Genomic DNA, 16,190 nt, shown 5'->3' with positions numbered 1-16,190 from the left:
ACTCATGCACAGGACAGAAAGAAAACAGAGAGAAATGCACCCTGTATGTATTTAGAGAGTTTAGCCTGTCTAATTCCCCCTCATTTGTGACTAATCGCAAGTTGTAAATTGATCTCTCAGCTGTGTCAGTTAGTTGCCTAGGCAGAACAGCTAATTTGTGAACACAGAAGGTTAACCCTATGCCTGCTTCCATGAAAGCAGGAAGTAGACACACTGCAGATTTATTGCAGAATTTGTAAAAGCTGTAGCAAACATTTTTTTTTGTTAAATGTTATTATGCTGTTGCTTATCTTTTAGACCTGAGATGAAGTTCTGAGTTCAGGTCCGTTTTAATGATTAGAGAAGGAAATACATAACCCTGTTGTTTTGTACCTTTAATGAAAGCCTCCTCCTTGTTGTACACAGATAAGCTCAAATATCTTCAGCTTTTTCACTTTCCCAGTATAGACTGGATTTGAACAGATTGAATGCCACCTCATAGTGTAGCCCTGGAAATTGTCTGCGTGAATCAGTGCATTCATACACTGCTTTTATCCTTTATGGCTGTCTGCAGTGTGTAAAAAATATGACACAAAATATGTATTTTTATGCCATCTGGGAAGCAGTAACGTTGCCTCAGAAGTGGCTGCTGTTGTACTCAGAGAATGGAATTTTATGTGATATCGTATTTGAGGTCTATATAACATACTTCATTTTCATTGAATGTCTCTTCAATAATGAATGTTAGCCCAAGTTCAGCGTAGGTGTAAAACTGCTCTGGGGACATACATTACTGTCGCAGCAGCAAGCTTGTTAGTTCTGCACAAAAAGCCTCTGTCAGACTAACATTCCAGAAAATATTATCTATGCTCTTCTGCCTACAATGAAACAAGATCTTATCATCCTCTGCATTTCCTGTGTGCACCAGTCCCCCTTCCCCTGGTCGCCTCAGGAAGCAGCCATCTTCTTTCTCTGCTGTTTCACTAGGAACCTGTGATCGCAGATCTCTGCACTATTGGTGGCACTAACCTCAGTTTCCTGTCACACCTCTCACAGCCTCACCCTTCATGTAGCTTTTCCAGCATCCGTGACCACAATCTATGAACCAGCCTGCTGAGAGCACGATAAATGACAAGTGGTGCACAAACACATACAATTCAATCGCATGTAACAACGTATTTATATAGGGACATGATCTGAAAAAAAGCAATTATGCAAAAACATCTTTTGATTAACCTTCTCTATGAAAAACACTTTTCTACAGTAGCTGCCACAGGTGGATTTAATAATGCGTATATACTCAGAACAATAGATAGCCTAAAATTATGTTATATTTTTTTATTCAAGAAAGTAACAAATAAAATAGTATTATACAAGATTATAGAAAAAAAAAATTAGCCCATTGTAAATAGAAAGGAATCACATGAAATAAGTTATTTAGGTTTCTGCCTGTTTCCATCTTTAGGGTTTTCAGTTCATTGGAATTGAATTCTTGCTTTAAAGCAGGGGTCCCCAAACGTTTTGGCTCGAGGGCCGGGTCAACATACTTCAGACTTCTGGGGGGCCAGCGTATACATAAAATCATGTAGAAGTCTTTGTAGGCCAGACAGTGAAGCATACCCAGGTGACAACCTGCAGTCCAATTGGACAACAGTGTCACCTGATGCAGAATTTGATTGGAAATCAGCGAATTACTGCTCTCTGGCTTCCATGTGGATGGGTGGTGCCAGCAATGCTATTTTATATGCGGACCAACAATATTTGAAGATGTAGCTGACTGCATCTATAAGTAATACATTTTGTGTGTGGGGGGCCAGTAAAAAAGACTCGGGGCAACATTCGGCCTGCGGGCCTTCGTTTGAGGACCACTGCTTTAAAGGAAACCAGAGACGACAAAATGAAAAAGATTTGATACATACCTGGGGCTTCCTCCAGCCCCATCCACCTGGATCGCTCCCATGCCGCCGTCCTCCGCTGGCCGCAGCTACGAGAACCGGGTCCCATCACTGAAGTCATCCGAGCCAGCCTGCGCAGGAGAAGTGTGCCCTCTACATATCCCTCCAGCTTCTGCTGGAGAGATACGCAAACAGCGCACTTCTCTTATGCTAGACTGGCTCCGATTGATTGAAGTGCGGGAACCCAGTTCCTGAAGCTGCGGGCAGCGTATGACGGCGGCGTGGGAGCGATTCAGGCGGATGGCCCTTGAGGAAGCCCCAGGTATGTATACATTTTTTTTTATTTACAGCTCTGGTTCACTTTAAAAAAGAAAAAGTGAATTGTATATGGCCCTGCGGCCCTTAAATAATTCACTTTTTCTCCTACGTTTTCTCTTAGGGATATTTTCACACCTTATTAACAAAATGCCTTTTAAGCCACCAGAAAGCAAGAAAATATTCAGAATATTTTTGAAAGTACTTTTTCACCTATTTTTTTTAAAAAAAAAATTTAAATTTTTTTTTTAGATTTTAAAATTGGAAAGGCCCTTGTCAAGAGCTTGCAAACGCTTTTAGAGATTTCCAAACTGTTAGGAAGGGGTTTGTAACCCAAGGATAGAAGCAGATCTATCAGCATTGATTTATCCGTTTCTAAATATTGTGTAATTTCCAGCATAATTCCATTGGTGGGTCTACGGCTCAAATTCCACCCATGGCATCAGCTGCACAGAATTTTCATTTTCTTCCCAAATATGTGTGGGTTTCCTCTGGGCATTCCAGTTTCCTCCCACATCCCAAAAATATAGAGATAACTATGGCTCCCCCCTAATTTTTCCCTGGACTTCGATGGGCATAGGAATGTTATTGACAAGACTATATGCCTTGTAAATTCCTGTGAAAAATGTCAGTCCTATATAATTACTCTGCTTTTGCAGGGAAACAATCAATCATTCAGTTCTATATAGAGCAAGAATTAATAATAAGCATTTCAGCTTGCTTACCTTGTTTTTTGTGTGTCAGTACAGAGCCATTCCAGAGTGTTCCCGACAGAGTCTGTCAGGTGATAAAACCTGCAAACCTGCTGTCAATTGGTACAGGTGTAGAAAATGAGTCACAAGTGTTCCTATTCAGTGCAACTTATTATTCAGTTAATACGGCTTAACCCCTCATGTGTGAAAACACTTCTCATTAGTCCATATAAGCTGATCCAGCCTGGACTAATTGTGAAATTTAAGCAATCAAAATATTATTGTAGATTTTTTAGTTACATAGTTATTTTGGTTGAAAAAAGAGATACGTCCATCGAGTTCAACCAGTATAAAGTACAACACCAGCCTGCTCCCTCACATATCCCTGTTGATCCAGAGGAAGGCGAAAAAACCCTTACAAGGCATGGTCCAATTAGCCCCAAAAGGGAAAAATTCCTTCCCGACTCCAGATGGCAATCAGATAAAAATGGATCAACATCATTAGGCATTACCTAGTAATTGTAGCCATGGATGTCTTTCAACGCAAGGAAAGCATCTAAACCCCCTTTAAATGCAGGTATAGAGTTTGCCATAACAACTTCCTGTGGCAATGCATTCCACATCTTAATCACTCTTACTTTAAAGAACCCTTTCCTACATAAATGGCTAAAACGTTTTTCCTCCATGCGCAGATCATGTCCTCTAGTCCTTTGAGAAGGCCTAGGGACAAAAAGCTCATCCGCCAAGCTATTATATTGCCCTCTGATGTATTTATACATGTTAATTGGATCCCCTCTAAGGCGTCTTTTCTCTAGACTAAATAAACCCAGTTTATCTAACCTTTCTTGGTGAGACCTTCCATCCCACGTATCAATTTTGTTGCTCGTCTCTGCACCTGCTCTAAAACTGCAATATCTTTTTTGTAATGTGGTGCCCAGAACTGAATTCCATATTCCAGATGTGGCCTTACTAGAGAGTTAAACAGGGGCAATATTATGCTAGCATCTTGAGTTTTTATTTCCCTTTTAATGCATCCCAAAATTTTGTTAGCTTTAGCTGCAGCGGCTTGGCATTGAGTATGATTATTTAACTTGTTGTCGATGAGTACTCCTAAGTCCTTCTCCAAGTTTGATGTCCCCAACTGTATCCCATTTATTTTGTATGGTGCTAGACCATTGGTACGACCAAAATGCATGACTTTACATTTTTCAACATTGAATTTCATCTGCCATGTATGTGCCCATATAGCCATCCTATCCAGATCCTGTTGCAATATGACACTATCTTCCTGAGAGTTGATGATTCTGCACAATTTTGTATCATCTGCAAAAATGGCAACATTGCTCACTACTGCATCTACTAGGCCATTAATAAATAAATTGAAGAGCACTGGACCCATAACAGACCCCTGTGGTACCCCACTGCTAACAGTCTCCCATTTTGAGTACGATCCATTGTCCACAACTCTTTGTTTTCTGTCCATTAGCCAGTTCCCTATCCATGCACACAGACTCTTCCCCAGTCCTTGCATCCTCAACTTTTGCACCAGACTTTTGTAGGGAACAGTGTCGAAGGCCTTTGCAAAGTCCAAGTATATCACATCTACAGCATTCCCAATATCCATATTAGCATCCACTACCTCATACAAGCTGAGCATGTTAGTCAAACAGAACCTGTCTTTAGTAAACCCATGTTGATGCTGAGAAATAAGATTATTTTCTACTATGAAGTTATGTATAGTATCTCTTAGTAACCCCTCAAATAGTTTGCATACAACTGATGTTAAGCTTACAGGTCTATAATTTCCTGGATCTGATTTTTTGCCCTTCTTAAATAATGGGAAAACGTGGGCTGTACGCCAATCCACTGGGACTCTGCCAGTTGAAAGAGAGTCACAAAAGATAAGGTAAAGGGGTTTATATATAACTGAACTTAATTCCCTTAGGACCCGAGGATGCATGCCATCCGGGCCAGGTGCCTTGTCTATTTTTAATTTATTTAGTTGTGCATTCACTTCTTCCTGCGTTAAGTATTTAATATTACAGTTAGAAGATTGAGACTCTTCTGCCTCTGTAATTTGCAACAGTGCTGTTTCCTTTGTGAAGACAGAAGCAAAGAAAGCATTTAATAACTCTGCCTTACCTTGGTCATCCACCATGAGTTCCCACCCTCATCCTTTAGGAGTCCTATACAGTCAACATTTCTTTTTTCAGAGTTGATGTACTTGTAAAACTTTTTTGGGTTAGATTTGATATCCCTAGCGATATGATTTTCAGCTTCGATCTTTGCCAGCCTAATTTCTGTTTTACAATTTTTATTGCACTCCTTATAATTGCTTAGTGCAGCCTCGGTCCCCTCCTGTTTTAGGACCTTATAGGCATTCTTTTTCCTCTTCATTTTATCCCTAACCTTTCTATTCATCCATAGAGGCCTTTTTTATTCCTGGATATTTTGTTTCCATATGGGATATACATACTACAATATTGATTGAGTATAAGTTTTAAGTCTCAGATAAGTTCCACTTATATTATGCAGGGCAGACAAAGGCAGAGATATCTGGAAAACTGTCCATATACAGGGTAGTGATTAAAATTGATTGAACGGCATTTAGAAAAATAATGCTACAAAACAACCTTTGTGCTGCTCGATGTAGTTCAAAGTCATGTGGCCGTCCATTTTGCATCACTTCTGTTTCCTCCTTCCCCGCCATTCCACCCTGTTCCACTAAATTGATGAAGGAATGGCCTTCCCCAATTATTGTTCTAGCAGTAAAATAATGGAAAGTTGATCAAGAGGACCTTAGTTGTTAATAGATTGTTCATTAGATTTAATGTTTTTATTAAACAAATGCCTTAGTTGTTCAAAAAAAAAAAAATAACGATAATAAGACAATGGCGAGCTTAGCTAATACGTCTTAAAGGACAATAATTTCCAGCGACCCATCTTACACGGATTTGGGTTCAGTGGATGGATCAAGTGATTTGTGAAGGCTTGTTCTGCATCTCTGCTGCATGTCATTCTGAAAAACGTTCAACATTTGTATCTGAACATTTCCATGGTGTGGCTTTTGTTTTTTTGCCCTCGTGAAATGACGATAAATGGACTGGCTACCTTCTTACAGAGAAGACAAAGTGGCTGCCTATGCTAATTATGAGCAATTAATACTCTCTTGTGAAGGTCTGTTTATTGTGTATGAATATGTAAATAGCTATCCCCCTTTCTTAACTCAGTTGTGGCTTCTGAAATATCCCTATAAATAGCGAAAACGATAGTGTGCTTCCTTAAGGGATGGTTCCGGAATACTAATGAAGAAATCTAGATGCCCGGCAGACACCCCGATGTCTGTAGGTTTATTATTCCTGGCTAGTTATCAAGATTTGATAGGTGCAACCACCGCATTGCTTTGCTTAGAGAAACGTAATGACTAATGCATTGTCTGAAGTCAAGGATCAAGAACAATTTCCCTTTAAAATAGACATAGCCGGATATAGATTCCAGGCACGTTCTATTCTGAGATAATGAGTCCGCCCTGCAGAATTGTTATGCAGTAAGGAGAAGCTTGCTTATTAATTTTATGAAACAGTGATCAGCATTGTGGTGCCTGTGCATTAATGATCTCCAGCTCTTTCTTTCCAAAGACTTTGGAAACCAACTGGAAAACAGTACGGGATGAGGGTCTTGCTGTGATGGATGTATCCAACGGCTTATTTGTGCCAGAAGACGAAAACCTGAGAGAGAAGGGGGACTGGAGTCAATATACACTGTGGCAGCAAGGTAAATGGTGAATAAAATGTGGCGGGATTCGGGGTGTCATTATATGTATATTGTTATGTTGTGTTGTAGTCTTCTAGGCAATCCAACAAACACAGAAAGATCAAGTCAAGCTGACTGGACAGATAGGCAGCAGCTAGGCCAGTGGCATAACTGTAAATCACGGGGTTCCCCAACAATACTTTGATGCCCCCCAAGCCTTTACAACTTCTTCCCCTGATGATGAATAGGAGGACCATCTTCCAGAAATCATACAGCATGTGTTCACTGTGACTCCTCGTCACCCATAACAAGCATGGCCACAACACCTGTTATGGAGAGAGAGTCCCTGTATGTGCCCTATGAAAGCAGCCACCGCCCTTCCTATAGTAACACCTTTGGCAGCTGCACACATCTAGACAAGACAAATAACATTTATATTGCACTTTTCTCCTGGCAGACTCAAAGGGTTTGAGCAGCAGCCACTAGGGCATACTCATTAGACAGTAGCAGTGTTAGGGAGTCTATACCAAGGACTACTTACTGAATAGTTGCTGGCTTACTGAACAGGAAGAGCCAAGATTTGAACCACAAATTCCAGCCACAATGCACCAATATTGCAGTTCTATTTCCCCGTTCCTGGCATGACATTGGCAAGAAAACAACAATAACAATAATATTTTTATAGCGCTTTTCTTCCTGGGGACTCAAAGCGCTGTGACCCTGCATTCTGCAGTCTCAACGGCTAGGGAAAAAGAGGTGAGTTTTTAGCCTTTTTTTTAAAGCTGTCCAGAGAAGGAGCCTCTCGTACTGATTGTGGAAGTGAACTCCATAGAGTAGGGGCTGCGTAGGAAAAGGCCCGAGCACCAAATGTTAGGTGTATCCTGGGAATAACCAGCCTTATCTTGTTGGCAGAGCGGAGGGTGCGTGGAGGGGCATAAAGTTCCAATAGATCCGCTATGTATTTGGGTCCCATATGGTTTAGAGCCTTGAATGTCAGCAGGCAGATCTTAAAATTGATTCTCCATCTTAGGCCCCGTTCACACTTGCGTTTTGGCAAGTAAACGGACCGGATCCTGATCGGATCCTGACCTGATCCTGATCAGAACCGTACGGTTCCGATACGGATCCGGTCCGTTTGTATCAGGCATGCATCAGGCTGCCATCCGGATCCGTGGGCAAAAAATAGTTAAATATAAATTAAAAAAATGTTCGGGTCAGCAGAAGGTGCACCTGGTGCACATGTACAATCAGGTTCCTCCGCTGTAGGCCTCACCTCCACCTCCGACATACTGCCAAACAGCTCCAGCACGTCTGTCACTGCTGCTCCACTCCAGACATGCTTGGCCCATGTGTCCCCATCCGAAATGGCCGCTTGGATACGCATAGGATAGGAAGTGGGGTAGAACGTCAGGTTTTTGTAAGCAGTGGGTTCTGTGCCTTCCGTTTCCCATTGGTTTCTGTGTTCCTGATGGTGCTGTCAGGCTCAGGTCAGGCTCCGGTCAGGATGCGTGGGCCGGAGATCCGGACACAAAAAATAGCGCATGTTGGAAAAGAGTCCGGAGTCCGCATCCGGTCCGGCTCCGTACTGTACGGAACGTACGTATGTGAACGTCCGCATAGCCTTTGCATTGCTAGGCGGAACGTACGTTCTGTTTGTACAGTATGCGGTCCGGATCAGATCCGGAAAATCCGGATAGCGAACGCTAATGTGAACCGGGCCTTACTGGCAACCAGTGAAGAGTTTGCAGAACTGGGGTGATGTGTGAGCTGCGGGGGCCATTGGCTAGGAGTCTGGCTGCAGCATTCTGTACTAGCTGTAAGGGGCGCAGAACCTTATCTGTAGATCCGATGAACAGGGCGTTGCAGTAGTCTAGGCGGGAGGATACAAATGCATGAACCAGGGCAGGTAGGTCTTCAGCTGGGATAAGGTGTTTGATTTTCGCTATATTTCTTAGATGGAAGAAGGAAGACTTGCCGACAGCTGATACCTGCTGTCTGAGTTTTAGATTTCCATCCAGGATCACCCCAAGGTTTCGCACAGAGTCTTTATACTGTACAGTATCTCCCCCAATTGCTAGTTTGAGGTGGTGAGTGTTTTGAACTTTATCCATCATGTGTGGACCACCTACCAGCTACCACCAACACCTCTGTTTTGTCAGAGTTCAGCCTCAGCCAGCTGGTGTTCATCCAATTTTGTAAATCCACTAGACACGCATTTATGGATGCTGATGGGTCTTGGGTGCCAGGCTTGAAGGACAGATACAGTTGTGTGTCATCTGCATAACAATGGTATCCTAGGCCATAGTTCTGGATTATTTTGCCCAGTGGAAGCATGTAGACTGCAAAGAGTAATGGTGATAGTACAGAACCCTGTGGAACTCCATAGACAAGTTTCACTGGATTAGAGTAGTGTGTGCCCAGACATACTTGCTGTGTCCTGCCAGATAGGAAGGTCTGAAACCAGCTTAGGCCACAGTAATTCTTCAATCGCTGGATTAGAAAAGGGAGATCACCCCTATGCAGAGGCATAAAAGATGCCAAGGATGATACAATCCCACAGCGATCAACCCAATGTGAAATACATATTTTAGATGGATTATCCTTAAAGTGTCTGTATTTATGCTCATTTGCTCAAGTGTCAAGGAGTCAAATATGTATCAGGTCTTGAGATCAAATCTTTTCAATAAGACAGTTTAAAAGAAACCTAAAGCAAGAGGTATATGAAGGCAGCCATATGTATTTCCTTTTAAACAATACCAGTTGCCTAACCGTCCTACTGAGCATTCTGGCATCAGCAGTGTCTGAATCACAGACCTGAAACAAGCATGCAGCTAATCTTGTCAGATTTTTGTCAGAAACTTCTTATCTGCATGCTTGTTGGCTAAAAGTATTAGAAGCAGAGGATCAACACGGCAGCCAGGAAACTGGTATTCTTTAAAGTTAAATATGTCAGCCTTCATATCCCTCTCACACCCCTTTAAGAAGACAGGTGCTGGACTAGTGCAGTATTACCCCCAAATCCTCAAAGAAGGTCCGCACAGAAAATCAGGAGCCATTCATTTATTGTTCCATCGTGACCAGTCAGATGGTGTTGAACAATAATTGCATGGTTCCCTTATTTCCAGTATGTGGACATTGTTTGAAGATTTGTAATCATGTTTCTACACTGCAAAGGGGGCGACAGAAGTGATATTATGGTCACTACAGTGAGAGATATAGCAATTGTGCTCGCAGCTCTTCCATTCCACTGGATGTGAATGTGTGCCCTTCTGCTCTGACCTGTTCTCATACAGATGTATTCAGTTGTGCCACGTAGATGAGGTTGGACTTAGTTTATAGACGATTTGATGTCAGATTGGACTGGCTGGTTTCCCGTTTTGTTAGCACATCCTTCATTTCTGAACATTTGTCTTTTTTATAGGTCGGAGGAATGACAAGTCCTGTAAAGCAGCACCCAGGACTTGTGCTCTGCTGGAACGGTTCCCAGAATCCACCGGGTGTCGCCGAGGGCAGGTAGAAGACATCTTTTCTATAAATGGTTTATTGGTGCTTTATTTCCTCTAAAGCAGATGTGCTCAGTGCCCCCTCTGGTGTCCTGGAATCAGCCTTGGGTGTATTGGGAGCACCAGGTCTGCAGTATCTTATATTGGAATTCAAATTGTCCAGTGTAGTCCAGATTTTATGTTTTTTCATGATCACTTGCTGTATTTACATTTAGTGATTAACAATGTGCTGCAGTATTTGGCAATTAAGGAAATTGAGCACTAATGAATGAATTTAAAGCTACATACACATAATAGATTTTTATTGTCCAAGACGATCCTTATTGATCATCTTGCTTAAAATTCTAGCGCTAGTATAGTTGTCCCATGATGATGCTGATAGCTTTGTTAGCGATCTGCTGGGTTGAACCTGGAACAACCATCCACTACTGCTGTCCTATTGATTTTACTGCAGAAGTTTCCCCCAGCTTGTCTCGGCCTTCCCCTATCCATAGAACAGAAATGATAGCAGATAGGTAAGCAGCACCTTTGTGCCGTAAATGGCTAGGCAAACATCCCACAGTCCTGCTATGGACAAGATAGTCCTGCTATAAGCAAGATAGTAATCCCACTTTCAGCCCCAACTTATTCTAAGGGCTGGTTCACATGGGCTTCTGGCGTGGTCTCGGTTAAATGCTTTCCTTGCAAGCATGCTCTGACTCTTTGTGACCATATTTACTTTTGCATGCCAGATGTGTCTGTCAATCACTGCTTCTTTCGGCTGTTGCATAGGCATATTCATAGCTTCACACATGCTGTCTATCCATCTCCGCCTCTGCCTTCCTCTTCTTCTTTTACCCTCATTTTTTCCAAGCATCAAAGATTTCTCCACAGAATACGATCTTTAATGGTATAAAGAGAGATGAGATTGGTGCATGCAAGGGGACTTATTGGTGACAATATTCATGATGTATGCCTAAACCTTTACCATTCTGCTTAGATCAAATACTCCGTCATGCACCCTGGAACCCACGTGTGGCCGCACACAGGACCAACAAACTGCAGACTCCGGATGCACTTAGGACTGGTTATACCAAAGTCTGGTTGCAAGATACGGTGTGCCAATGACACTAGGTATGTCATCCATGCCTTTCTATTATTCAGATTTTCTGTATTCCTTTATGAGGCCTGGTGCACACCAAAAACCGCTAGCAGATCCGCAAAATGCTAGCAGATTTTGAAGCGCTTTTTCTTCTTTTTCTGTAGCGTTTCAGCTAGCATTTTGCGGTTTTGTGAAGCGTTTTTGGTGTAGTAGATTTCATGTATTGTTACAGTAAAGCTGTTACTGAACAGCTACTGTAACAAAAACCGCCTGGCAAACCGCTCTGAAGTGCCGTTTTTCAGAGCGGTTTGCGTTTTTCCTATACTTAACATTGAGGCAGAAACGCATCCGCAATCCAAAATCTGCAGCAGCCCGGAAGTATGCGTTTCTACAAAACGCCTCCCGCTCTGGTGTGCACCAGCCCATTGAAATACATTACCCTAGCGGATTCGCACCCGCAAGCGGATCGCAAACCGCAGCAGAACCGCTCTGGTGTGCACTAGGCCTGAGAGAGCAAGTAAAAATATCCTATCCTTATTCCATACCACGTTTATATTTCACAGAAGGTAAAGTGAAATAATTCAACCTTTGGTCAACTGTAGGATAGTCACTGTGGTCATGATAGACTGAGGTGTTTCTATGAATATGGTGGGAGGAGGATAAAGGATGTTCTTCCACTGTGGTCCAACTAATGGATGGGGCCAAACATACATGAACTTAGCAGTGGTGTGACTACCAGACAATGGGCTTGATTCACTAAACCGTGATAAGTCATTTCACGGGCGTTTTCACATGATCTCAAATTTGCGCACGCAAACGTGAACTTTCTCACGCAAACGATATCGTGTTTGCAAGAAAATTTGCGCGTGATAATCTGCGATTGCACGTGCAGAAATGGCTGCTGCGCCCTTTTTACCCTGTTTTGCGCTAGTCATCTAATAGAGAACATTCTTAGCAAATGAGGCACTTTCTAACATCAGCCTGTAACAGTGCAGAATCCACTGTGTCTGATCGTAATTGCAGCTAACGACACAACATGCCACTTCCTGAATCTGTTGTGTACACTGTTTTGGTAAGATAAAGACAGAAGGATGGGGATGAAGAATCCCATTAAATGAGAAGGACCGAGTGACCTCTGGTAGTGCTGAGTGGCTCCACGGCTGTAATAAGTGTACATGAGGGGCCTGTGTCAGTGCTGTAGCTGATTTAGCTGTTGTTTGTATAATACAAGTACATAATTAATTCTGGCAGATTTCGAGAAGTCTTCAGGGCCTCCAATTAAGCTGGTGTTTTGTTGTGCTAATCCTTACGGTGGAGCCACGCTGCCTTTTTTAATCTCATGTTTCTGTTTGTATTCTTGTAATTAGTATATCATACCTGTCCATGTATTTCAGCAGAGAAACTGATGCAGATGTTATAGCACTGGGTAGCTCTGTGTTGTATGGGTGAACGTATTAAAGCACTTTGCAGGTGGATTCCATCCCTGCATGTCATGTGAAGGGGATGGAAGCTGCATGGTGATTCGCTGTATATAGCATGTACAATCAAGAGGGGTGAAGAGGACCTGTCCTACCACTGTACGGAGGAAATGTATAATCCTCCACTACCACCCTGCATTACATACAGGAGCAGGGCCCCTGAGCCCCCCGATTGCAAATGGAGGGTTGGACCCCAAAGCCTTCCCTCTTTCAGTGGCATTGTTACGGGGGTGCAGGAGATGTCACCATCAGAAGGGCGACAACTTCGGGTTAATGCAGAGTAAGCACTGTGGAGCATAATATTTCAAATGTCCGGCTGGTGAACTCCTCCTCCTCCTCCTTTCCTCAACGTGCCTCCTGGTCTCCATGGCTCCCAGCCTCAGCATCTTTTCCTCTGTAACCCGCGAGCATGTTTCATCAGTGCGGAGAGGGGAATAGGTGCCAGTGGGGAGACACAGGAGGCTGGAGTGCGATGAGGAAGGAAGAAGAGGAAGCGCAGTGACTGACAGGTGAGCTATTACACTCCATTGTGCTTACTCCGTATTGTTCCTGCTATCTGGGGGTGGAGCCTAAGACCACCTAATACTGCTATCTAGGAGATGGGGCACAAAGGCCACCTTTTAATGTCAGCAAGTATCATGTACGGCGCCCCATGTTCATTTTTCACCCAGAGTGCCACCTTAAAGGATACCCGAACTGAAATGTGACATAATGAGATAGACATGTGTATGTACAGTGCCTAGCATACAAATAACTATGCTGTGTTCCTTTTTTTCTTTCTATGCCTGAAAGAGATAAATATAAGGTATGCAAGTGGCTGACTCAGTCCTGACTCAGACAGGAAGTGACTACAGTGTGACCCTCACTGATAAGAAATTCTAACTATAAAACACTTTCCTAGCAGAAAATGGCTTCTGAGAGCAAGAAAGAGGTATAAAAAGGGGAATTTCTTATCAGTGAGGGTCACACTGTAGTCACTTCCTGTCTGAGTCAGGACTGAGTCAGCCACTTACATACCTGATATTTAACTCTTTCAGGCAGAGAAAGAAAAAAAGGAACACAGCATAGTTATTTGTGTGCTAGGCACTGTACATACACATGTCTATCTCATCATGTCACATTTCAGTTCGGGTATCCTTTAAACCAGCCATGATCTGGAGCAGGCTAAAGGAGAAATTATCTGACATGATGTTTTTGTTTTTCAGATCTTGGCAGGAAGGCAAAGTGCTGATTTTTGATGATTCCTTTGAACATGAAGTTTGGCAAGAAGCGGACTCCTACCGGCTGATCTTTATTGTGGATGTTTGGCACCCGGAGCTCACTCCGCAGCAGAGGAGGACTCTTCCTGCTATATGAATGTCCGCTGAGGGAAGTTATGTAGGATCTAATCACATGAAGGAAAATTGCCATTGTAGAGCACTAAAAGTTTAGCTTTTCACTGCTACACGTATTCCGAGGATATCCCTGATAGTTGTATATACAATGTTATTTTTTTACCAGATGTGTAGTTCTGTTAATAGAGAATATAGATTCAGCGAACGAGCTTACTCATGAACCACGTTTACTTAAAGCTGACCTATTATTTTCACATAGGTAACTTTTAGGACAACTGATCTGCATAGGATATGGTTGCCTTTTGAACAATGCCAGTTGCCTGGAATTCTGCTGATCTTTCAGGCATCAGTAGTGTCTGAATCACACACCTGAAACCAGCATGCAGCAATGCAGTCAAACCTATGTCAAATGTCCAATCTGCATGCTTGTTCAGGGTCTATGACTAAAAGTATAAGGTAGAAGATCAGCAGTACTGCCAGGCAACTGCTATTGCTTAAAAGAAAAAAATATGGCTGCCTCTATATCCTTCTCAGGTCAGTTGTCCTTTAAATAAATCAACCCACCGTCGTCATTAAATTATACCTTCACCAGAAAGCATTTGTACTAATACAGTAGACTCTCGTTCTAGTAAACTCAGTCTTCAGGCCCCAGCAAATGAGTCTGTAAAAATGTACAATATATGACCAATTCTGATAGAGTTAACTTCTAATATAGTAAACTACTTTTCCTGATCCCTTGGAGTTTACTATAAAGGGATTCTACTTGTACCAATTTCCACTTTCAAACTTAGGGTTGTGAATGTTGGTTTCTACTTTTATATGCTTGTATTGTAATAAGACAGTTGAATACGGTGCCTGAGCTCAGTGCTGCTGATAGATTCTCTCCTCTGGTGATATTGCAGGTGTGAAAAAACCTTGAGCCTTTCTTTCAAGTATTTATTTCATACGTGCCATTTGTATGTACTGTGCCATATTGTTAACCTCCCTGGCGTTACATGATTATTTCCAGAGTTAGGGTCTAAAAGCCATGCAATTTTTTTCACAAGCTTTTAGACCTGTAAAAGAAGAAACAGAAAACACACCACAGAGATCTGAAGCAGCTCCTGCATATAACTCACTCGGGCACGGGATTACTGCTCTGAGCTGAAGATTCCCTCCCAAGCCTGACTCGTGGTTACCGCTAAGGAAGTTAATGAGCCTAGGCATGAGATTAGGCACTCTTTTCACTCAGCGCAAAGCTCCATACCCTGGTGAGAAAGCAGACAAAAAAGACAACAAAAAGCCTTGTCTGAAAGGTGAAAGATCATGTAAAATTAAACTCTTGAAAATAAAAACGCTTTGATGAAAGATATTTTGACTCCTCCATGTATGGAGGTAATTATATTTCCTTCTTATGGGGGAGAAAAGAATACATTGGATTTAAGTAAAAAGGAAAGTGTTCATTTTTTGTTTTGTTTTTGATGGCTTTGGCGGATTTACATAAAACAAATGAATTATACAGGGTAGGTCAGTTTTGAACTATTTTTTTTTTTTTTTTTTTTTTTTATATATATGAAAGCCGATAAACCACTATTACGTTTTTTGCTTTTTAAAAGAAGATTCTTTTATTTAAACCGCATCAATGTACCAAACTACCATTTCTGTTTCTGCTTTTGCACATCAGCATATACTGAATTGTATTATATAGAGTAAATATTAAGAAGAGCCTTTTTGTATAGCTGCTACAATCTACTGTAGATTAAACCTGGAACCACACTGCATATTTTTAAGTCTGTGTACAATTCTAGCAAACCTGGACTGAAAATAAACTGATGAGATAAAAAATTTTATCTACCCCCCTACTCCTAAATGGGACAGTTTTTTAAGATTTTCTGTTTAAAAGCTAAAAAAAAGGTTTCAAGATTGATTGTTTTAGCTGAATGACACAGTTTTAGTGTCTGAACTGTTGCTGTTCTATGCCTAGAAAGAGTTTTATGGCAGTAATTAGGTATTAGTGAGGATTACTGCTGTAGTCACTTTGTTTACTTTGTTCTTTGGTTGAACTCGATGGACGTGTGTCTTTTTTCAACCCACATTAACTATGTAACTATGTAGTCCACTATGTCCTGACCAGAGAGAAACTATCATTTGCATTCCTGAATGTTTAAGCCTTTCAGTGAG

General features: G+C 41.9%; 1 protein-coding gene across 4 annotated transcripts in view; it reads left to right on the top strand.

Annotated features, from left to right (window-relative positions):
- Positions 1–15,364, top strand: part of ASPH (aspartate beta-hydroxylase) — a 259,231-nt gene extending 243,867 nt beyond the window's left edge. For all 4 annotated transcript variants that reach the window (XM_068237435.1, XM_068237433.1, XM_068237436.1 and 1 more), the window contains 4 exons: positions 6,520–6,655; positions 10,056–10,147; positions 11,117–11,250; positions 13,902–15,364. In XM_068237435.1, the coding sequence (XP_068093536.1) occupies positions 6,520–6,655; positions 10,056–10,147; positions 11,117–11,250; positions 13,902–14,052 (513 nt within the window). In that variant the 3' untranslated portion in view covers positions 14,053–15,364. The remainder of the gene's footprint in view (positions 1–6,519; positions 6,656–10,055; positions 10,148–11,116; positions 11,251–13,901) is intronic.
- The last annotated feature ends 826 nt before the right edge of the window (positions 15,365–16,190 follow it).

The sequence above is a fragment of the Hyperolius riggenbachi genome, chromosome 5, assembly GCF_040937935.1.
Source record: "Hyperolius riggenbachi isolate aHypRig1 chromosome 5, aHypRig1.pri, whole genome shotgun sequence".
In the NCBI taxonomy this organism is placed as follows: domain Eukaryota; kingdom Metazoa; phylum Chordata; class Amphibia; order Anura; family Hyperoliidae; genus Hyperolius; species Hyperolius riggenbachi.
This window is presented reverse-complemented; position numbering and strand designations above follow the sequence as displayed.